The 24,048-nt window shown below is 48.8% G+C and overlaps 1 protein-coding gene across 1 annotated transcript; it reads right to left on the bottom strand.

Moving 5' to 3' along the window:
- Window positions 1-2,107: 2,107 nt before the first annotated feature.
- LOC136996361 (olfactory receptor 6C70-like) lies at window positions 2,108-23,987 on the bottom strand. The gene is made up of 2 exons (XM_067317287.1): window positions 23,469-23,987; window positions 2,108-2,956 (listed from the first exon to the last, which is right to left on the bottom strand). The coding sequence occupies exons 1-2, from the start codon at window positions 23,985-23,987 to the stop codon at window positions 2,108-2,110; spliced, it is 1,368 nt and encodes a 455-aa protein (XP_067173388.1).
- Between the last annotated feature and the right edge of the window lie 61 nt (window positions 23,988-24,048).

The following is a 24,048-nucleotide window of genomic DNA, read 5'->3' as shown; positions in this document are numbered from 1 at the left end:
CATGGAGCGTGGTACTGATGCCTTTACAGGAGTAGGCAACACAAGAGCTTCAGGGCCACCCTCTCGCTGGCTGGGGTGAATGCAATTTCTGTTGTCAGTACTTTCAGAAGGAACATAACATTTTAGATCTAAGAAAGGGTTTGCAGTGGACTAGAATATTTCTGTGTTCATTTAGCAAAGTCCTCAGAGTCCACCTTTTTTTTTTTAATTTACTTATTTTATTTTCAATTCACCTATTAAAAAAACCAATCCACTATTTATCCAGCTCAGGTATCAAGGAAGTGGGTAGCTATTTAGGGGACCTTTATCCACAGAAGAAAGTCTGTTATTTATTGTGCACATTTATTACACAAGCAGACCCTGTTGTCAGGAAATGCTGCTCATATTGCTTAACTTCTGGGCCTCCTGGGTGTCTGCTGGCCCACGTAGTGCCCCTGCAGCCCAGAGACACAGGCATGTCGTTTTGTGTGTGCTTCCTCCATTCAAGGTACATGAAATCAAGTGAGGGCTGTTGATCACCGCTGACAAAAGGTGTGCTTTGTTTTGTTTTGTAGTGTGGCAGTGAGGATATGTGCTGCATGCCTTAGGGCATAAAATACAGTTTGACATCTGCACAGAGCAGAGGAAGCAACACCCAGCACAGTCTTGTTTGTACCCCTTGCAAGGGGCAGCTCTTGCAGTGACCTGTTCCTTCAATGGAAGAAGCAAATTCCTGAATGAACTATCCCCACAACTGCACCTGGACTTTTCCCTGGTGTAAATAAGGTGAACAGTCTGGAGGCCATGCCATCAGAGCAAAGCAAGCACCTAAGATATTGGTGTAGAGGTAGCAGTGGACAAACAGTGAGGTTCTGTTATTTCTATGCTGTAACCAGAGGTGTGGCTCTCACGCAGATAGTCAAACTGTAGCTATCTACCCAGAAATATCAGAGCCATTAGTGCCACAGTGACTTTGAGGGGGATTTTTCACAATAAGATGCCTAAGATAACTAAGTTAAAGCATTGCTTTTGATTCCAAAGTCTCTTCACTGAAGATGTCTTAGTGGGATTCTTTGCCAACTTAAAGGGGATGGGAGTCATCCAACTAACTACCTTCAAAATTTCCATGCTAGGCATTTAAGACTAAACTCATCCATCTTGTGTTTCTGTACTATTGGGAGTGAGTGATTTAAATAATAAAAAAGTCTCTCAGAATGATAATGTCATATTTTTATTTAAAATGGATAAACAAATACTGCTTTTGATTCTCATTCCAAAACAACATATTTCTCTTGCAAATCATGAATGAAAATGAATCCATGAAAATTACAAAATGGCAATACCATGACAAGGATTAGAGAAAAGGAATTTTTTGTTTGCTTTTGTTTGGTGAAGGGGTTGGAGAGAACTTAAGGCCTAGATCTAATCCTTGGGGCTGCAGAGGATGCACCTCACTGAGCTAGAGTCCCTCACCTGTGCAAATTATAACACATTGCCCAGTGTGTGGTTCAGCGCACCTGGCATTTCCTATGAAAAAGTTGAGCTTCCAATTCTATGCTCAGTATAGTTCCTCTGAAGTGCTATGGAAAATTAACGCAAGAGGAGGTGGTATAATCCTCTAGACTGCTGATTCTTCCCCATGATCAAAGGAGGGCAGGCAATGCACTCAGCTTAGGGCATTTAAGTTACAAATGTTTATAAGTGGACAAACTAATTCTACTGCGTGAATCTGTTCTATCAGATGAAGTATTGACTCTAACAGTATTGTATTATAAACGCTGGGCATTTATTTTATTGGCTTGATCTGAGAATAATTGCATTATTCTTGAGAATTTGGTGTGCCAAGGAAGGAGGAAGTCCTCAGCTTGCTGCTTTCTGTCTCAGTTTCCACTCTTAGAAAACACCATCACCAGGGTATTCACCAGGGTTTGTAAAGTGCTTTTAGACCATTTGAAAGGCATCCCTATCTGAGGATTAGGTCTTATCATGGTGATATGTTTCAGGAGAGAAACTGGTGTGATTTCATGAAACTTCACACTGCTAAGAAAGAAAGATGGAATTTCAGCAAATGATTCCTAATCATTTGTACCATCCCCCTCCCTTTCCCTTCCACTTACAAAATCTTTCCTCAGAAGGAAAAACATTTTCTGGAGATTATCACATTTCTCTTCAAGCCCACCTTGAGAGCTTTCTTCATCTGCTCGTTCCTCAGGCTGAAAATGAAGGGGCTCATCAGAGGAGTTACCATTGTGTTGAGCAGGGACACTATTTTGTTATAGGAAATTTTGTGAGTTGAAGGCTGCACATACAGGAAGATGCAGCTACCATAGGCCAAGATGACAAAGGTGAAATGAGAGGAGCAGGTGGAGAATGCCTTGTTCTGCGAGGAAGCTGAGGGTAACCTAAGGATGGTGTTAATGATGTATATGTAGGACATTGCTGACATGATCAGTGATCCAAAGAGGATGAGTGAAGCGTTCATGAAACTTACCAGCTCCACAGTCCGTGTGTCTGCACAGGACAACTTGATCAAAAGCACGATGTCACAGAAGAAGTGGTCAATACGATTGGCATTGCAGAAGGGCAGCCTGACAACTAGGACAGCGGGGACAATGGTGGCCAGGAAGCCTGCAGTCCATGACCCCAACAGGAGCTGAACACAAAACTGGCTGTTCATGAGCATGGGGTACCGAAGAGGGTAGCATATGGCCACATAACGGTCGTAGGACATGACAGCCAGAAGGACAAACTCAATGTTGCCCAAGAGGGAGTAGAAGTAGCACTGAGTTAAGCAAAATGGGTAGGAGATGGTTTTGTTGCCCATCAACAAGCTTGCTACTGTTTTGGGTATGATGGATGTAGTGATGAAGATCTCCAAAGAGGAGAGGTTGCAGAGGAAAAAGTACATAGGTCTGTGGAGGTCTCGGTCAGAAAGAATGAGGGCAATGATCAGCAGGTTTCCAACTAAGATCACCAGGTAGGAAGCCAGGAAAGTGATTGCTACTAGGTACTCCTGATGGTGGAGGGAGGGGAAGCCCAAGAGAAGGAACTCTGTGACAGTCGTATGGTTCAACATATCTGCAACTGAGCTGCGGTGAGTAAGAGAAGATGGTGAGTGGAGGAAACGATTCCTCAGAAGATTAGAGAGAGCGGAGACAGGTAGAGAAATGTACTGTAATGAAAGAGATGCATGCGGTTACTCACAAAAAGTCTAAGGAAACAGAGAAGAGAGGAGAGGCAAGGAGAAACAACACAGAGCAAGGAGACACCATTTCAAACAGTAACAGCAAACTTGGTTTCTAGGTTAGAGTAGGAATCCACTATTAACAACTTGTAAGTTTTTGCATTTGAGCTCCTCACTCAAGTGTCCTTTTATAGCCAATGGAGAAAAAAATAGACATTTCTCAGTCATTCTTTCTCTAGTCTATCTTAAATCTGTATTTTAGGATGAGAGAAAATCCATCCTGGAGAAAGATAAATGCATCTCTTTAAAGCGACATTAACTTTTTGTTTAGGTAAGGAATGGAGAGAAAGCAGAAAGAGGATGGTGATAAAGGAGGAGGCCACTGGGAAATAAAGGTAATGGGAGGGACAAAGCCAAAAAAAGGGAAGACAAATATTCTATGATTAAAACTGTGGTCTTTCCCTCCAAGCTTGAACTATTCCCTATAGAGCAGAAATCTTTGTAACCAGATTTTTCTTCAGTTGCAGCAATCTTTCTTGCTGAGAAATGGTTTTGATAAAACATGCTGGCCACCAGAAGGAAAAATAAAAATGAGTACAAGCAATAGAAAGGAGAGAGAAAAAAAAGAAAATCCTGGGAGACAAAATGATATGTAGAGAAATTCATCAGTTGGGGATAAGACAAAAAAAGCCCTACCTTACAAAACAAATAAACAAGCAAACAAACAGAACTGCAGAAGACTTTTTTTTTGTGTGTGTGTGTGAACACTGGAAAGATGAAGCTTGGTTTGATATGGAGTCGGTCCTGAATTCATTACCTGAGGTCTTGAAGATGTTGAATTCTCTATGCAGTCCTCTCAGGACAGTCTACCCCTATGTAGACCATCTCCTTTCCATCCTGCTGCTTTTGCTCACAAAACTTGTATAAGCCCAAAAGAGAGAACAATACTACTCTGTGCAGCTTAGCTGGACCTGGCCAACAAGCTAAAGCAGAGGAAGGGGCAGAGACTCAGGCACATAGACACAAACTGTTCAGCAAGGTCTCATTGCCTGAGAAATATCACAGGCAAAGGAGGACAGTCACAGGCAGGCAGGCAGTCTAGGAACTCAACAACAACAACAACAACAACAACAACAACAACAACAATAAGAATCAAAGAAAAATGAGGTGAAATGCAGCAAAGCAGTTACTTACATTAATCTATGTGCAGGAAACACTGTCAAGGGGAAATAGAAGGCCAGCAGAATTTCTGCAGACCATCATCTCCTTCCCTCTCCTCCCACAACCTTGAGAGAACAATCTGGCATGTCTCATTTCAAGGTTCTTGCAGAGCCTCTTTGAGTCAGCTGCTAATGCCGTTTGTTCTGATGCACTGTGCTGCCAGACAGAAGTAAGCTCTGAATTTTTTTTCCTTTCAAGTAAAACCACCCAAAGCCCTTTGGTATTCCCTGAAGAATCACGGTCCCCTGTGCTTTCCTGAGATGCTCCTCAGCAGAGTCGGTCTGAGAGGGTGACAGGACATTAATTAAAATGATAGCTGGTACCCAGGTGACCTAATCCCTGCAGAACTGTAGATCCATTTTGTGAGGCAGCCTAAGAGAGAGAAACACCAAATCTTTAAAAGTGCTATCAAGAAATGTAATTTGTGAAAGCAGCTTCTGTGGAGCTACTGTCACACTCCCTGCCTTGTCTTTCTAATGTTGGACATCGAAAGGATAGATTTTAAATGTTCAAGAGGTAGACACCTTAGGTTGCCTTAGGTTAGTCAGTGGAGTTTAGGACATGATTCAACTTTTCGCAAAATGGATTTCTAAAGAAGATGAGAGGAACAGATTCCTCCTCTCTAAGGGCAGAGGGAGGCTGGAGTGACAGACTGACATGTAGGCATCTTCATTGCAGACCTCTGGGAGCTCTTCAGGGGTGAGACATTGGTTCCTAAGGGCCACCTGACTATCTTCTACCCCTCCAAAAGGAAGTGTGAACCTGAGAGTTCAGAGTTATAACTGCCAACATAATGCAGACCTCTCTTACCATCTTAATGCATCTAAGTTAGGACTAGGCACCTCTGTTCTGACCTCTGAATTGTTCACCTAAAGTTCAATGAGAGCAATCTCATCCGTGGTGGCACTGAGCAAGGCTTTCCCTTTCCCTGAGTATAGGCAGGCTCTTAGTCCACTTCCTTTGTACTCAGTGTGGACAGCCCCAGCAGAGCACAAGCCTCTGCCCATAGGCTTGTTACTGAACTCCAGTGTTCCCAGGGGACTATTGGACCCTGTCTTTGTCTAAGCTGGGCTCCAGATCTCTTCTTGTTTCAACCCATTTCTTCATTTTCCAATACATCCAGGGGGTGCAGAGCAGTGGCTGGTGTAGCCCAGTGTCCCCTCAATTTCCTCACCAGTCTTTCAGGAAGCATGTCCCCATGTCATTGTGCTTCCAGCTGATGTATCACCTCGTGTGGGGTTGATGCACAGAGACATTTGGCCAATCTTCCTGCATCTTGGGGTCCATTTTGACCACAGCATTTGCTTGCAAAGGGTTTGCGTGAAGGAATTCTGAAGAATGTGTGCTATGAGTGATTGTCCATATGAACTATATCCACCTGTCTCTAGTGAGTGTGGTCATGTACACCAGTCAGGGTGGCATTTTATCCACATTCAGCATTCTTCTATAATTGCAAGGTTGAACAGAGAGCAGCTGTTCCTGGTGGGGGTCTCTGCTGGACCAGTTTCCAGCCACACCTGGAGCAATGCTCCAGATGTGACCCCAGCTGTGGGAGCATTTGGCACCACCACAGCCATCCCCTGGGGTCAGGGCTGGTGCTGCTGGGTGGGGGGAAGCACCATCCACCGCAGCTCACAGCTCTGGGTGCACAGGGGTGCACACAAGTGATGCTGGGACCCCTCCTTCCCCATGGGACCAAACCAGGGGGACAAGGGGTCCAAAGGGCTCTAGGGAACGTGATGGGGAGACAGAAAGAGTGGAGGAGGCTTGGGAGAGCTTTTGGTAGACAGAAGTGGGTGAGGAGCGGGAGGAGGGCCTGTGACACCCAAGGAAGTGACCAAGAGGTGGAGCTCAGTACTGAACTGATCAGCTAGGGTTTTCTTCATTGCTTTCACTGCCTGTAGAGCAAGTGTGAAGCCTTCATCACTGAGGCAACTGCTGTCCTTGGGCTTCAAATGGTTCCTGGAAACACGCCTGTTAGCTTTGAGCATGAACTGGCTTTCAAGCAGAAGCTGGAAGCTTGACTTCCTGCTGCTCTGTGTACCTGGAGGCTGGCTCTAAGGTCTTCCAGGCCATGTGTCTCTGCAGCAGGGGCTGGGGCTTGACCCAGAGAAAGTCATGGCATCTCCCTGGTCCCGCTTGGGAGAAGGAAACTACAGAGACACTGGCCTTCTAACAAGACTTTGCTGCCCAACCAGAAGACCATTTCCTGGAGGAGGAGAACCCTGTCAGGAGCTTACAAAGCTCTGTCCCATGCCCTTGGCTTCAGGAGTGCACCCTCAGCAAGTTTGCTGATGATACAGCACTGGGAGGAGTGGCTGATACACCAGATGGCTGCCCTGCCATTCAGTGATCTTGACAGGCTGGAGAAAAGGGCAGAGAGGAACCTCATGGAGTTCAGGAAAGGAAAATGCCAAGTCCTTCACCTAGGGAAGAATGACCCCATGCACCAGTACAGGCTGGGTGCTCCCCAGCTGGAGAGCAGCTCTGCAGAGAAGGACCTGGGGGTCCTGGTGAACACCAAGTTGACCGTGAGCCAGCAATGTGCCCTTGCAGCAAAAGCCAATGGTATCCTGGGCTACCTTAGGAAGAACGTTGGCAGCAGGTCGAGGGAGGTGATCCTCCCCCTCTACTCAGCACTGGTGAGACCACTTCTGGACTGGTGTGTCTAGTTCAGGGCTCCCCAGTACAGGAGACATGTGGACATATTGGAGCAAGTCCAGCAAAGGGCCACAAAGATGATTAAGGTTCTGGAGCATCTCATACATGGAAAGTCTGTGAGACCTGGAACTGTTTAGCCTGGAGAAGAAAAGGCTCAGAAAAGGCTCTTATCAAGGTTTATAAGCATCTGATGGGAGGGAGTAAAGAAGGTGGAGCCAGAATCTTCTCCGTGGTGCCCTTGGCAGGACGAGAGGCCCTTGGAAGGAGATGCTCCATTCTCGGAGGGTACACCTCTGAGATACTGTGGTCTAAAGGCAACCTGCGCCAGAGCAGGGACACCCTGAGGAACAGCAGCCCACAGGTGAGCCATGCTGGGTCAGGGACACCATGGAGGGACTTGACCCATTGGTGAAAAAGCCCCAACACAGTGTCACAGATACTCAACTCCTGCAGGGAGAGACAACACCTAAGTGCTGTGTGCCCACTTTGGGAGGGGAGCGGGGGTTCACTTGAGAGCTGCTGGTAGACCCTGCCAGGAAGTGGGGGAACAAACAGGAGGAGTCAGAAATCTGTGTGCATTTACAGGGCTGCAATCTCATTGGGATCATGGAGACGTGGTGAGAGAGCTCACACAACTGTAATGCTGGGAGGGATGGACAGAGGCTCTTTAGGAGGCACAGGCTGGGATGGCAAGGAGGGGCAGTTGTCCTTTATGTGAGAGAGCAGCGGGAAGGCATGGAGCTCTGCCTGGGGATGGAGGATAAGCTGGTCGAGACCTGATGGGTTAGGATTAATGGGCAGATCATGGGCAATGTTTGTGTGGGTGTCTGCTCTAGACCGCCTGGTCAGGAAGGAGTAGATGAGGCCTTCCTCGGACAACCAGCAGAAGCCTCCTGTTCACAGGCCCTGGTGCTCAGGCAGGCTTGACCTACCCCGAGATCTGCCAGAGGGACAACACAGAAGGGAGATACCTCCACCTTTCCCCTCTGCTTTGTCACCAAGGCCCCTACCCCAATTAGCAGCAGGGCCACATTTTCCCTAGCCTTCCTCTTGCTGCTGATGGATCTGTAGAAGCCTTCCTTGTTGCCCTTCACTTCCCTCACCAGATTCAACTCCAGGTGGGCTCTGGCTTTCCTGACCCCATCCCTCCATGCTTGGACAGTGTCTCTCTATTCCTCCTAGGTCACTTGTATCTGCTTTCACCTCTTGTAGACTTCCTTTTTACGTCTGAGTTTTGTCAGCAGCTCCTGGTTCATACCTGCAGGCCTCCTGATGCTTCTTCTTGATTTTCAGTTTGTCAGGATAGTTCATTCCTGAGCTTGGGGGAGGTGATCCCTCTTCCCTCCAGGACTGTACTGCTTGGGATTCTTCTAGAGCAGATCCTGAAGAGGCTTTGGGGCAGGCACCTCGTGCCAGGCCACCTTGTCCAGGGACAGGTCTCCAGCCTGGCCTTCAGCAGCACCTTGAGAAATACACAAGTCCCTGCATGCTGCACTGTCTGCCGTCCCACTGTGCAGATGTCCTGAGGCACATCCAGGGCCTTTCACTGTGCTGGCCTGGCATCATGCAGGGTCGGTGGGCTGGTGCGAGAGCCTGTGGCTCTCCCCACACCCTGGGCTCTCCAGGGCAGCTGGAGGCCTCAGCACCCCTCGGAGCTACTCATGGGATGCTACGGGGGTGGGCCTCAGGGGCAGAGGGGGGGTCCCCTCTGATGCAGGCGTGAGGCTCAGCTCCCCCACAACACCTGATGACTCACAGCCTGGGATGGGGAGGACACATCCCTCCTTGAATGGTCCTGCAGCCTTTCTAGGAGCCATAGAAAATTGTTGCCACCAAGAAGTAAGAGGAGCAGGTGGGAAGCCTTTTGTCTCCCAAGGGTGGAAGGAATCCTCAGGATGGTGGGGATGACACATGCCCAGCTGACTGGGGTTAAGGGAAATGGAGGGAGGGTTACAATGGAGGAGGGGAACAAGTTCACAAAAATGGTTAGGTTGGAGTTCGGTGCAAGATAGTTTACCAGGGTGGAGGGGGAAGGTGTAACTACAAAGATGTGGTTAATTACACTGAAGCCTCAAAAACCATCTCTAGCCTCTAAAACAAAGTGATGTTGTATCTGTCTATCTATATGCAAGTGATATTGCATTACTCTAATGTTTTCCTTGCTTCTTGCATGCTCATTTGTATCGAACTGAGTCACTATGGGGGGAAAAGTCTGGCAGTGCTCAGGCAGCACTCGACTCTCAGGGCCTGTTTCACATTCCCACACTTAAGCTTGCAGAAGGAGGATTCAGGGAGGGCTCATGACAATGGTCACTCTCACCGAACTGCCAAGCTCAGAGAGTTGTGATCAGCCTCATGGAGGGCAGCTGGAGGCCAGGCACCAGCAACGTACCCCAGGGGTGGATTCTGGACCCAATACAAGTTCAACAGGAGCCAGGAATGTGCCCTTGCAGCAAAGCAAAGCACCGCATCTTGGACTGCATTAGGAAGAGTGCTGCCAGCAGGACAGAGGAGGTGATCTTTCCCCTCTACTCAGCACTGGTGAGACCGCATCTGGAGTGCTGTGTCCAGTCCTGGGCTCCCCAGGGTAAGAGAGACACGCACATACTGGAGCAAGTCCAGGTAAGAGCCACAAAGATCATGAGGGGACTGGAGCATCTGTCACAGGAGGAGAGGCTGAGAGAGCTGGGACTCTTCATCCTGCAGAACGGAAGGCTCCGGGGGGATCTCATCAAAGTGTATAAATACCTAATGGGGGGCAGTAAAGAAGATGGAGCCAGGCTCTTCTCAGTGGTATCCAGGGGCAGAAAAAGAGGCAATAGGCACAGACCAAAGTACAAGAAATTCCATTTAAACTTGAGAAAAAAAAAACTTTTTTGCGGTAAGGGTGATTGAACACTGGAACAGGCTGCCCAGAGAGGTTGTGGAGTCTCCATCTCAGGAGATATTCAAAACCCAACTGGGAATGGTCCTGAGCAAGCTGCTCTAGCTGACTCTGCTTTGAGCAGGGTGGTTGAACTGGTCAGTCTCCAGAGGTCTCTTTCCACCCTCAACCATTCTATGTTTCTGCAAATCCTCCCCCAGGTACTTTTAGGCACAGCTGTGTGGAAGCAGGCCTGTCTAGCACAAAACATCTGCAACAGCCTTGCTGAAGTCAGTGTGACCCAGTTATTGAAGGAATATATTGTTTGTAAAAGAATGCGCTATCTTTACTGTTAGAGATTCCTTTTCTGAAGTAATTCCGTCCCTGGTGTCACATCCTGCTTATCCACATAGCTGTAGTTCTGTGAAGGACAAGACATATAACCCAAAGATATGTAAACTCTGTAACTGCCTCATTTGGGCAGAGTTCTTATCAGCAGAGTTTGGCACTCTGGTTAAATATCAGTTCATGAGGCAGGAAAGTCAAATAAGGAATGGAAACTAAGGAGAACAACAACAACAACAACAACAACAACAGCAACAGCAAAAAGACAAAACGTTCAGCAGGCATTGAAATTCCTTTCACTACTCTTTGCATTTCCCAGCACCTGTCAATTATATTTAATATTAGCAAATACACCTTTCTTGTGTTTTCCTTCTTGAATAGCCTATATTTCAACTGGACAAGATGGTACTTCTGAGTGCTATTGCTTTTATATTCTCCAATCCTTAGTTGTATAAAGGAGTTACCATGAAAGAAAAAGGTATGGGTTTTTTTGCTTCACACACTGTCATTCTAAAAGTAGGACAGACTTACATTAACTGTGGTTCAGTACACCACAGTAATCACAGACCTGACTTCTCCGTTTTTCATTTCTTTTCATCACAGAGGGTGTACTCAATATTATATAGTGCATTTATGAATACTTTGGAAAAGACCTCGTTCTTCCTCTCTGTTTCCTTTCTGAAGGATATTTGGAAAATTAGAAGGAGTGAAGGAATATTCTGCTTCTTAACAGCTTTTGGAATAGACCCAAAGCCCAGAGTCATGGAGGTAGTTCAATACATACAACATGAAGAGCTGAAAGTCACTGAACAGCATACCACTTGTTCAGCACACTGCCACTTAACCAGAACTCACATTTCATTTCCTCGTAAGAGCAGAGGAGTTGTTTCTGTGCTTCTTGGCCAGGGTAAGTCTATTATAGACAGGGAAGTCTATTGACAGACATGTAAAGATGCAATGACAGCTTTTAACCTAGAGTTGAAAAACTGGAGTTCAGACAATCACAGTTTCCCACTGGCAAAGTAGTACAACCTCGTTATAGTCTTTGGGTGCTTCAGTTGCTTCTGGGTCTTTCTGTGTGAGGAAAATACAGAAAATAGAGTAAACAAAATACTAACAACCGCCAATGAGAAACACTGGGGGCCATTTGGGGAGTGCAGTGTTTCATTCCTGGTATCAAAACAAGTCAAAAAAGACAGACTGAAACTGAACGCCTTGCAGTTGTCTGATCAAAATAATTTCTCTTTTTTAAGAAAGAAAATAGTTCTTCTTGGTTTTCATCTTTATCAGCTCTATCCAGTGCTTTTCTGTGCATGTTTTCCAAACGCTAGAGAGGAATCAATACACAAGAGAAAAGCAAGCCATGTTTTTACCAGTGTGCGCAATGGTTTCCAATGATTGTTAGACTATTTTTCTGGTATCCTGAGATCAGAAAGAAGAAAATAGTCAGAGGGTTTTCTCTGGACAAATTAAACTTGTATCTGTGTCTCTTGATGCCAGATGGACTCTCTTTTTTGCAGAGAGGTTTCTTCTTGCCATCATTTCCAATTAAGACACATTTAAGAGGAGTGCCCTGGTGTAAAAGGGAGATACTTCTTCCTCTGCTCTTCCGACATGGCTAGGAATCCCTTCTAGCTGACTTTCACTAGAGTCACGTCATTTTCTGTTGTGCTTAGTTTCCTTTTCCACAAACTACATCTCTCTTGTGAATTAGTAAAATCCCCATGCTGTTGAAGCCAATGGGAATTTTAATCCTGGCCACCATTGCCTCCTGAGGTCTTGTCTTAGAAGGACATAGCCAATGACATATTGCAACTTTCTTCTTCATTAGAATGAAAGCGATTATGGTTTAGGACATGTAAAAGCTTTCTTTGCACTTTCATGGACCTACTGCAATCGTCTGGTGCCTCTAGCGCTCCCTTCTAGACCCTTCCATCTCACTTTTTCCTCCTACATCCTGTTCTTTTCAGGGACACCTTGAAAGCTGCAGTCAGAATAGCACCACATGTACAATGATGACGGCATGGCAGTGAATTTGAGGACAGAGGCCCTCATGTTGTCTTTTACATGAATGTAAAAAGCCCTAAGTGCTGTGATTCAATGAATCTGCCCCTGGAGAGCTCTGTAAGGGAAGAAGAGGCAGAAGAAGAGATGGGAAATCTGCCTATATAGACATAGCAGTTCCTCAGATCTTCTCCATTCGGAGTGTCGGTAGGAAATGCATTCTGATGACAAACTGTATATACAGATCCATGTCTCTCTATCTTTCTGCCTCTGTATACTCACATAGGGCAAGTAATTGCTGCAGTGCATCACATAGTGCTTGGCACTAAAAAAGAAAGAACAAAGTAATTCAGATAGATTGATAAAAAATTATTGAAATTGTGGAAATGTGGATATTTTTCTGTTCTTGCATAGAGTTACTTTAAAATAGCTTTCACCTTATATCTAAATGTTTGCATTTAGGCCTTCATTCATTTGCCAACATATAGAGGCTATTGCTTCTCGAGGTGCCCTGTGGTTCCCATATGGTGCTGGGAAATGTGACCTAGGAGTTATGGGAGGCTTTCAGGAGCATTAGCTTGTCACCAGAAGTCTCTCAAGACCTCTCAGGGAGACACCTTCTTTCTCTCCCTTGACTAGAAAGGGAAGTCTGGACAGCTGGACTGGACAGAGGCCTCTGCACTGAAGGGATCTGGCACTGGGTGAGATCAGTCTCATCGCTGTTGTCGTCTAAACTGGCGTCGCACTTCAGTTACCATGCAGGGATTGAAAGGGGAGTGTGGCTAGATTTATTGGGACACCTTTAAGATATCACAACAAGACGGGTCTGTTGAGACTTGTGCAAATTTGGCCATCCCAAAAGAGAGCGTTTCACTGAAGCTGGTCACCCTGCTTTCCTCTGTCAGTCGAGAAAGCTCGACAGCCCAGGATGCGACTTGCTCTGTGCAAAGAGTTAGGAGTGGCGTGGACAGCCCTGGGCAGGGGGTATTTGCAGAGGCACCGGGCTTTGCAGGAGTGTCAGAGTCCAGTACTCTCTGACCAGGTTCTTTTAGATATCCCCCCCACACGGGGAGTGCAATGTTTAATCTAAAAGTTTCCTTTGAAGATATTTGATGTTACACGGGATTCCTGATTTAGCAGAGTGATCCAGCAATATACTGAAATCACAGTACACTCATGCAGTTCAATCACAATACCAATGTGATTCCCATTACCGGTCTCTATAATATGCTCACTGTCACGACGCTGGGTGTCCCCAGTTGCCGGGAAGGAATACGTGGATTGAAGCCAGCTCAAGCCCGTTGCTCTCTTTGAAATTCCTTTGTTAGTTGTTGAGGTTTTATACTCGATGTTGGGCTGAGCCACGTATACACTTCCTCCATGCTGGTCTGGCTAATTCAGGGAGACGTTCACATGCTTTTGATCAGCTCAGGAAGAAACAGTTACATCTGGTCCAATTAATGGCTATGGCTACTTACCTAAAACAAAGGTCACCCTCTGGTCCCCTCTATGTTGAGATAAAGTCAGTCTTCTGTGCAACAGTAAGGATTAACGAGCCGCATCCTACACTGTTGCTGAACTTCATGGGCACCTCACCCTCTGAACCTTCTCCCATTGCAGGGGTTATTGGTCAGTCACAATGAGAGACAGAACAGCTGTGTAATGGTGGAGTCCTGATTATAACAGACATTTTTAGAAAATGTCAATACAAAAGGAAAAAGAAAGAAATTAAGAACATGATCTCATGCAAAGAAAATTGTTTGTTGTATTTTTCAACTTTTTCAGTACTTTGACATCTTTTTGCCCTTCTGGGTTATGTTTCCTTTTTATATACTGGTCTTTTGGGGGGAATTTGTACGATCTGTTGTTTTTTTTTTTTTTTTGAAAAGGAAAGTGACTTTTAGAATTGGGGTGTCATGCAGTGACAGGGTCACAGGCATCTGGTGCCATTGCAGGTGCCCCGGTCCTCTCTGCCCAGCCTCCATCTGCAGCTCCGAGGGGCTCTGGTCTCCCGCAGGTCCCCTGTGAGAGCTGCCAGGCCCTGGCAGGTACCTCACATGATACACTGGGGCCTCTCCAAGTGCCACTGCATGCTTGTGCTTAGACACCTGAGCCTGGAAAGCCAAAGAACTTTTTTCAACATTTAAAACATAAGAGCACATTTGCATCAGCTGCAATAATTGGATACTTTCTATAAAATGTGAGTGTTTTCCTGTGATGCCAGAAGTTTTCAGGAAGGGTATGAATCTCAGGAGAAGAAATATTCCCCCGGACTTGCATTACCACTGCTACAGAGGTCTGTACTATTGTGTATTTCATCTCATTAATATTTCACAAATTTACACGTCTCCTTCTTAACTTGTACTTTTCCAAAGTAGCCTTTTCAGCACACCATTTGGACATATTCACTTGGCAGAGTTTTCCTCCACCTGTCACTATTTGTTCATTCAGATACCTGTCAGCTACCTTATTTGTGCTTTGAGCTTCAGGGAGTTGAAAACTTACCCTGTCTTCCAGTAGTCTGTATAATTGTCTTTTTAGCCAACTGCTTAATTATGTTTCCATCTAGCCTTTCCTATCCCTCTGTCTAAAGCATTTCTAGGGAGGTTATCCCTTATGGAAAGCAGACCTCACGGGAGGAAGCTTGGACTTAACATAGAGTTGAGGAGTGTGTTTTTTGTTATTTTTTTCAGCTGTATCACATTCTACTTTTGTTTGATTGTCATTAAGAGAAATCCTTCCATGTCTCTTTGCAGCTAGTTGTCTAAGGAAAGCAGGTGGGAATTGGTGCCTATGAGTTGTAATATTCAGCTGCAGACTTCAGTGGAAAAAGCTAAGAATGATTTAAGTGCCAGGTGGCTGATGGGAAAAGATGGGGTTGGGCAGCTGGGGAGGAAGATTGTCCATGCATGTCTGACTTGAAGAACAGTGTTTCTCCTACATGTCCAGATTTCATTAAGAGACCCTGTAGATCAATATCAATTGGAGAATGTTGATATCAATTATTCTGTAAGCCAAAAAAAAAAAGAAGAAAAAGTGGGTGGCCACTCTCTTCCTAATGCAGCCCCATATGCAGCTGGTCCCATTTGTGGTGAGTCCTCACCACTGGGTCATATGGCATATCTCATAACATCCAGGCCCTTCTCCTCAGGGTCACTCCTCTGCTGGTCAGGTCCCAGCCTGATGCGCGGGTTGTTCTGCCCCCCGATACAGGACTTGCCACTTCTCCTTGTACAACTTTATGAGGCTTTTGTTGGCCAAATCTCCAAGTTTCTCAAGGCCCCAAGATTTATCATGGGGAAACCTGTTACCTCATGTATGCAAAGACTTTGATTCAGAGCAGAGACATGCTGGCATAGGTAGCCATAGGTAGTAATGGTGAAACAAGGTTCCCACTAAAAGAGCAAACCCTGCAGTACCCTAAGCCAGGGAGAAACAGAGCTGGTCCGTGCAGGAATGGGAGGAGAGAAGTTTGCTGCCTGAGCTGACTCTGCAGCATCTTGGAGCCTTTGACAGAGGTGAGCCAATGTCCAGGAAGGACAAGGTGCTTTGAGAAGTTCCTGGGCCTGCAGAGCCTGTGATCCAGCCACCCTTGGACATCAATAGCACAGTCCCTGTTCATATCATCTGGGGGGTGAGAAGACGTTTCGGGAGAGGAGAATTAGCAGGGTTCAAGAGTGTAGGTTTACAGTGGAGACCTTGGTGTGATGTGCCTCCCATTTATGCAGCACTCTTGGATGTAGGTTGGATGGACTTTGCCTGAAGGCAGTGGTAGGATTTAGCTTTTTGGGCACAGGTAGGAAAGCTAAGATGCCCTGGGGCATTTGCCCAGCAACCTCTCCAAAAGGGCGTGGTTTTCCTGTAGGTCCCATGCTGTATCTCCTGGAGACATGTGGTTGTGTTGCACACCCCAGGCACCTGCCATGGCCCTGCCTATGGCCTATTTTTATGTCATTAAATCAAGGGTCTGCACTGAATTATATCAGTGGGCTACAGCGTAGGGATCTGCATGTGTCTCAGCTTCCTAGTGAGTGGAGCTCTCCTCATAGCAGGCACCTAGTGCCATTTCAGATGACCAAGGAAATTCCCCAGCTGGCCTCCACCTGATGCTCTAGAAGGATGCTGGTCTCCCAGCTGCTCCATCAGAGCAAGCAGACACTGGCACATGCCTCAGACCACCTCTGTCTCTTCAAATAGCACAAGGTGTTTGTGTGTGAGCAACTGACTCCCACCCTCCATCTCCACTGATAATAATGGGAGCTTAGACACGGAGCTCGCGTGCAGACATCTCTGTTGTTCACACTTCAGCTTGGGCAAGGGGAATCCCACGTCCTGTGAGTTGTGGAGTTCACGGGAGGGATCTGAATCCCCCTGCAGGCCAGGGGCTTCTAAACCAGCATGAGATGCCTGGATTGACTCATCTGAGGAGTACTTGAACCATGGGAAAATGAACTGCCTTCTTGTCCCTGTCTAGGTGTCCTGCCCAGTTAAGAGATGGGAATAGGGTCTTCCAGAGTGAGACATTGCCACCTCTCTTAGAAAAGCACCCTCTGATGTGACAAATTGCAATGCTGGAATGGGTCTCTCTTCAGCATTTAGAGAGAGACAAAAGAAGATTATTTTAGTCTATTTTAGTGAATATTTCCCCGGAGGAGGGAGTTGGGCAGCAGGGCAGCAGGGCTCCAGGCACTACCTGCAAGTGCCAAGATGAGATGAAGAAGATGAGCAAGATGAGTGAGACAGAAGTTCAAGGCAATCAGGAGTGGGTAGACGGCTGAGAGCTCACTGGAGGAGAAATCTTCACAGCCCCTAACACAGTAAGTCTCTGGCTGCAGGGCAATGCAGCTGAGGCATCCTGAGGTTTTCTCTAAAGCTAGCACATCCCATGGCTGATTGGGTCTGTCAGGATGGGTATCCCAGTCCCTCTTGTGTGGGGCAGGAGGTGCTTTAGAGCAGGGATTCCCAGCCACTCTGTCAGAGGGAAACGGCGTCCTCCTACCTTCTCCCAGGGATGCTGGCAGGGTGTGAAGCAGAGGTGTGCACACAGGTCTGCTCAGGGCTGTAACTCAGAGCAGTGTCTCTGCATCCCAGAGTGCTGTGTGTCCGGGACAGTGACTCTGCCGCCTGTGAAGGTCAGTACTCAGCCTGCCCAGGGAACTCCTCACAGTGCTGTGGGGAGAAGCTCTGGGTGTGATGATTGACTGCCAGCAGGACATGTTCATTCTCCTGTTGAGAGGGTGCTGCATGGGTCAGGGCTGCTCTCAGCTCTGGCTCACCCTGAGAACATTTCTGGAGGGGGCTTTCCAAAAGGAAGGTCAAGACAGGCATACCTGAAAGGGAAGGAGCTGTCATGAGTCTCTGCTTTCAGTGTTATTCTCTTTGTTGGGATGAAATGTTAGTGGAGCTGTCAGGTTTAAATAGGGGCTTGAGATTCCAAAATAGTGACAGTGAGAGAGGAACAGTTCTGGAAGGAACTCAAGAAATCCCTTCATGCACCCCTCAGCCTACAGACAGAACCAGCATCACCTTTGCAGCTTCATCAAGGTTTCTCTCAGATGCTCCTTAGCCCCTGCAAACACCGAGGTGCCCCTGGGCAGTGCCCTGCTCCCGGGAGGTTTCTGCAGGGCAGAGCTGAGCACCCAGCAGGTGGGATGGGGTCTGTAAGCACTGACATGCCATGTGGGACAAAGAAAGAGCTGCCTGCAGGCACAGCTCCAGGCATAAGAGTCTCGTTCAAAGTGTGAGAGGAAACTACAAGCTCCAATGTCTCATCTCCTCTCCCAGCACAGCCCTCAAGGCTGTGGGGTCCAGGGCATGGGCTGTTTCCTCGCAGATGGACATCCGGAGAGGAGAAACTCCAGAGTGTCCCCTGTCTCTCCATGTCCCTTCTTCCTTTAGAAGAAATATCATGCTATTGCTGTGTGTTTCCCCACCTGTCCATGCTGCCCTTGTCCTTCCCCTTGGACTCTCTGGGCAGGGGCATTTCAGAGGCAATTCAGACACCAATCCTGCAGGTGCTGCCATGCAGACATGTCCTTGGCATTGAAGTGCCCAAGTGCCCCTCTAAACTGTGGGGCTCCGGGCAATGCCGTTTGGGGGCTGGGAAGGAGCCAACTCTCTCTTCAGGACACCCCATCTTTAGGATGTCTGACTGTTTCTTGGGGGTGTCTGGCTGAGCTTCAAGCTGCCCTCCAGAAGGGCACAGTTCTCCCATTGCATCTGTGTGTTATCTAGGTGCCCCATGCAGAAGCCACCTAGATGCTAAGGCCGTGAAAATACTGCATGTGGGCAACTGGCATGACCCCGATGTCTTCCTGGCTAAAAGGGGAGTACTGAGACCTTCCTCGGATCCTCTGAGAAAGGCTCCTGGGCTTGGTGATCTGCATTTTGAAACCAGATTCCTCTGCTCTCAGCAGAGTCTTTTCTTTTTATGGTAACATGAGTTCAGAAGTCCTCCGCCTCAGAGGTGCACGCACAGGGCAGCTGGGAACAAGACTGATGGACACGCCAGCTCTCCTCGCTCTGCACTAAAGACAGAGTGAAGCCTTTGGCCTCTCAGGAATCACAGCTATTCACTCGAAGTGCAGCTGCAGTGCTGAGGATCTCTGTCTCCAAGAATCCTCCTCAGGGATGACAGGGGAATCTAAAAGAAAACAAAAGAATCCTTAAAGCTATTGAAGAGCACACATTGTCTAGAACGGAGAGTGAAGATGCTGGAAAGCCCTTCAACATTGTGAGTGGATGAAATCTGACTAAAACTGTGACTTTGAAAGTTTAGTCACCCGTGCTCCCATGTTCCCACTGCTGTGGGTCAGGAGTGCCTCTTCTGGAGCCCATGGGAAGAGGCCCCTGCTCCTCCTGGCAAACTCAGGCAGCACAAAGGGGAGCTCAAGCCATGGAGCTCAGTGATGGTCCTGGCAAGATGAGGAGAGATAATGTGTATGTTGGGGGGGGGGGTGTTGTATGCAAAAGTTTTGCTCATACAAAACTGTCTCCTGTCTTCTCAGTGTCTCCTCTTCCTTGGATAGTCACAGTGGGCCCTGAGGGAGCAAATGTCCAACAGCAGCTCCCCCACTGAGTTCCTGCTCCGGGCGTTTGCGGACACATGGGAGCTGCAGCTCTTGCACTTCTCGCTCTTCCTGGGCATCTACCTGGCTGCCCTCATGGGCAATGGCCTCATCATCACTGCTGTAGCCTGCGACCGTCGCCTCCACACCCCCATGTACTTCTTCCTCCTCAACCTCTCTGTTCTGGACCTTTGCTCCATCTCCACCACTGTCCCCAAATCCATGGCCAATTCCCTGAGGAACACCAGGGCCATTTCCTACTTGGGATGTGCTGCCCAGGTCTTTCTGCTTCTCTTTTTGTTCTCAGCAGAAAATTATCTTCTCACAGTCATGGCCTATGATCACTTTGTCGCCATCTGCAAACCCCTGCACTATGAGACCCTCATGGGCAGCAGAGCTTGTGTCAAAATGGCAGCAGCTGCCTGGGCCGGTGGTTTTCTCATTGCTGTTCTACACACTGGGAACACATTTTCCATACCACTCTGCCAAGGCAATGTCGTGGAGCAGTTCTTCTGTGAAATTCCCCAGATCCTCAAGCTCTCCTGCTCAGACTCCTACCTCAGGGAAATTGGACTTCTTGTGTTTAGTGTTTGTTTAACCTTTGGATGTTTTGTTTTCATTCTTCTGTCCTATCTGCAGATCCTCACAGTCGTGCTGAGGATCCCCTCTGAGCAGGGACGGCACAAAGCCTTTTCCATGTGCCTCCCTCACCTGGCTGTCATCTCCCTGTTTGTCAGCACTGTTGTGTTTGACCATCTGAAGCCCCCTTCCATGTCTTCCCCAACTCATGATCTGGTGGTTGGAGTTCTGTACGTGGTGGTGCCTCCAACACTGAACCCTCTCATCTACAGCTTGAGGAACAAGGAGCTTAAGGGTGCACTGAAGAAACTGATTCAACCGGGACAATGTCAGCACCCATAACTGTCCCACGTGCATCCACTCATCATTCGCAGGGTATCTGACATCAAGGCTCTGTGTTCTGGTCTTTCTTTCCTACTTTTCTCTTTTACATCATTGTTAAAAGAATAATTGTTTGCTTCATGCCACCTCTCCTCCGGAAACTCTCATCTGAATCTGACGCAGAGACCGTGTTGAAGCAGGAAGCCAGGCTTCCCCCTTCATCAGCAGAGATGGGGGAACCTCAGAGCCCGCTAGTCTGAGCTCCCTCAGATGCCCCCAGTGCAATGAGGGGAGTTTCCCTTTGCAGTGTCGCTTTCGGCACTGATACTGAGGGAGTTCAGGGGAAGAGAGTCAGGCTCGGATGAGCACAGGTGGGCTGAGACCATGGGTCCCATGTCCATTAGGAGAGCTCAGCTCCCCTGGCCACAGTCGGACTGTGATTCCACCGTCCTCTTCTGCAAGGCTGGCAGCCAGCTGTCACTGTGGGTTGGTCCCTTGCCTCTACACTGCTCCAACACTCAAAGCAGAGCAGGAGCGGAGAGGAGGGGAGGGGAGGAGAGTCCAGACACAGCTTGTGGGGACAGAGCCTGTGCTCCTCACAACCATCCCCCCACTGCCACAGCAGGAATTTCTGGGTTGCAGCCTTTGCATGGGACCAGCAGCTTTCCTGGAGACACATCCAGCAAAGCCAGCAGGACTTTCTCCTTCCAGGGCTATTCTCCCTATTTCCACCTGGTCCTGCTGTGCTCTAGTGTGGCTATATGGGCTAAGCGCTCTCCTAACGTGGTGGTGGTAGCATTGTGCTTCCCTGTGCATTCCTGTGAAGACAGGCAGGAGCAGGCTTTGAGCACCTTTATGCCAGAGCTGGTCTCCAGAGCAACATTTCTATAATAAAAGGGGATCTCCTCTGTGATGTGCCTGAAGTCTGGCCTTTCTTCAGAAGGGGGAGTCAAGAATACTCCCAAGGGATTGCACCACAAAAGGGCTTGCTGTTCTGCTTGTGAACTCCGTGGGCTCTGGAGAACAAGCTCAGAGTCTCCAAGTGATCTGTTAGGGACCACGGATTGGATTTGGGGCTCATTCCCCAGTGACCAGTGCCAGTGGAGATGGAGAATGGTCTCTGAGTTGCCCACCCAGGGCTATCGCACAGGTGACAGTGCTGATGGCAGATGGCCACACTTCTGGAGGGGAATCTGAACCCCCAGGAGAGCTCAGGGGACAATGTGTGCCTGTGGGTGGGCAGTGAGTGGAGCCTCACAAAGTGAGAGACAGTCCATGGTGGAGTAACCAGAATGTACAGCACTAAATCCAGGTATGCCCAGGGAAAGGAAGGCTCTGCAACCCGCGGAGAGGCAGTGGGGACCCTGGAGGACCGGGAAGGGGGACTGGAGAGGGATTCGTGCACCCTCCGTGAAACACCACAGGCTGGAGTTAGTGCCCACCCAAACACATCTCCTGCCATTGCAGACACCTGGGGGTCACTCTGAGCACTGTCCATGATCACAGGCAAGTGCCAGCAATGTCAGTGGTGGTGATGCCTGTGTGGCTGGGCCCTCTTGCCACCTGAGCAGCATGGCCAGTGCCGAGTCAGGAGTTCCCCTGTGGCCCCACAGTTCGCTCACGCTGCAGAGCAGCAGTGTCAGCGTGGGGCCCTGCGGGGAGCACCAGGGAAGGGTGCAGGCAGGGCTGGACAGGCCAGCGTGGACATTCGCACGTGGGGAAAAGCTCTGTGGGGAGCAGGGATGTCCCAGGAGAAAAGCAGGGCAGCATTCAGCGATGGAAAATGAGAACGAGAAACAGGTTTCTCTGCGCCGCAGCTCGGGGCAGGCTGCTCTGTCCCTGCGGCAGCAGGAGGTGCCGGAGGGGCTGCAGGGCCAGGGCTCTCGTGCTGTGCTGGTCAGCGGGGTGGGCATGGAGGGTCTGCAGGCAGACAGGGAGGGGGATCTGCTGGACACAAGAGCAGGGGAGACAGAGAGTGATGGGTGTCATTGCGGGGCCTCCTCCCCCTTGCCGGGGAGCTGCTGCCCTTGTCCTTGGGCCTGGCCTGAGTTACGCTGTGGACATGCCTGTGCCTGGCCCTGCACCTCTCAGGCCCTCACCCAACGCAGTCCCCGTCCTGCTGACCTGACTCCCCATCTCTACCTCAGACATACCTATGCACTGCAGTCAAAAGGAGTTATTTGGTTTGAACCGCTATGCAGGTACCACTGCACAGAGTGTTATCTGGATGAAAAAGTGAAGGCAGCCCCTTGGGTCTGGTTTTACGATGGGCAGTTAGGAGAGCAGGGCTTTCTGTATCACAGCTCAAGTGTTTATGCACCGTTTGTGACTGGGTTGCTGCTACCAAGAGTGTGCTGTCAGGAGCAGCAAGAGCGGAGCTGCTGCGTATGGGAAGGGGATCTGGGAGCCAAGTGTGGCGGCAAGGCAGGCAGGGCAGTGACCCACTGGCGAGAGGTTCTGTCCTGCAGTGCCCAGACAAGAGGAACAGAGCAAGTTTGGGGATGGTAACCGGCATCAGGCACAGCCCAGTGATCACCAGGCAAGACCGTAGGGCTCCAGCCAGCCCTGCTTGGCATGGGAGGTTGGACGGGAGACCTCCAGAGGTCCCTTCCCACCAAAACTCCTCTGCCACTCCATGAATGGAAGGACCATGGGCACAGAGACAGGCTCTGTACTTGCTCTTCTTCCAGGATCTAGCCCCACGCATTTGTCCTGCTTATAGCACCAGGTTTGTTCTCTGGGGATGTGCTCACAGTGTATGAGCCTGAAGCTTCTGCTCGAGTCGTTGTGGGGTGAGGGCTTCTGTGTAGAAGGGCCTTTGCCAGATCCCCCAGGGCCTCGCTGTAGCCCAAAGAGGAGGTAAGGCCCAGTACTATAAGCATCCTTTGCAAGGCACACACCTTTAACAAAAGTGCCTTCTGCCCATGCTGGGCTTCAGCTTTCAAGTGACGAAAGCCAAGAAGAGAAATTTACCACCTTCTTCCTCTCTCACTCCCTTACACCCCAAATACTTACTGTTGGGTGCAGAGGAGGACATTACACAGAGCTGGTCATGTGTACAAGCGCATGCAGCTCTCACAGGGAAGGGATAATGTTGAGATTTTGGTGCATGTTATCTCTACACAACACTATACGTTTAGTTTCCAATCAAATTGGATCATGTTCTTTGTGGCTTTCCAGTCTGGGAAAAGGCCCAGGGCACCGAGATTTAAAAGAGAGAGACCTTTGGGTGGCAAACCCTCACCGCTTCCTCTGTCCTCTTCCTCTCCTTCCTGCATGCAATCTGGGCAGCAGAGGTGTCCAGCATGCTCCACTGTGGGTTCTGCCCGACTCTGGCCATGAACTGCTTTTCCCAGTCCCCTCCCAAGCTGGAGGAGGCAGGGTAGTGGCAGGAGCGGAAATGGATCCTCTCGCTCTGACAGGAACACCTTGGAGACTCAGTCTCTGGGCTGCAGTTGAGCTCTCCATATGCCACCCTGACCTCCTTTATTTTCTGGGTGGTTTCTTCTAGGACTGTCCGGAGGCTGTTAAACACACCCCTGTCGGTGAGGAAGTCGATGAAGTTGGCGAATTCCTCCGCAGCCAGGTGGGAGGGGGAAAGGGGAGCATGCTGCTCCTCTTTGGCCTCCTGCACGGTGTTCCTCTTATGAACACTCCCAGAGGAAAGGTCTCTGTCCCAGCATGACTCCTGTGGGTCCTGGCATCCCCCATGGGCCGGCAGTCTAAACTGGGCTCTCCAGGCACTGGCCTTGTGGCAGGACATGTCTCGCCGTGAAGGAGCAAAGCAGAGGGTCATTCAGGAGGAGACTGGAAAGGCTGGAAAA

This window comes from Apteryx mantelli, unplaced genomic scaffold, assembly GCF_036417845.1.
Source record: "Apteryx mantelli isolate bAptMan1 unplaced genomic scaffold, bAptMan1.hap1 HAP1_SCAFFOLD_34, whole genome shotgun sequence".
Taxonomy (NCBI): Eukaryota; Metazoa; Chordata; class Aves; order Apterygiformes; family Apterygidae; genus Apteryx; species Apteryx mantelli.
Note: the sequence above shows the minus strand (reverse complement) of the source record. Positions and strands in the feature narration are given on the sequence as shown.

Coding starts and splice junctions, on each gene's coding strand:
- LOC136996361 (XM_067317287.1), bottom strand. CDS start 23,987: ATGTCCTGCCACAAGGCCAGTGCCTGGAGAGCCCAGTTTAGACTGCCG. Junction 2,957..23,468: donor GGAAGAGGACAGAGGAAGCG/GTGAGGGTTTGC, acceptor CTGGCTTCCTAC/CTGGTGATCTTAGTTGGAAA.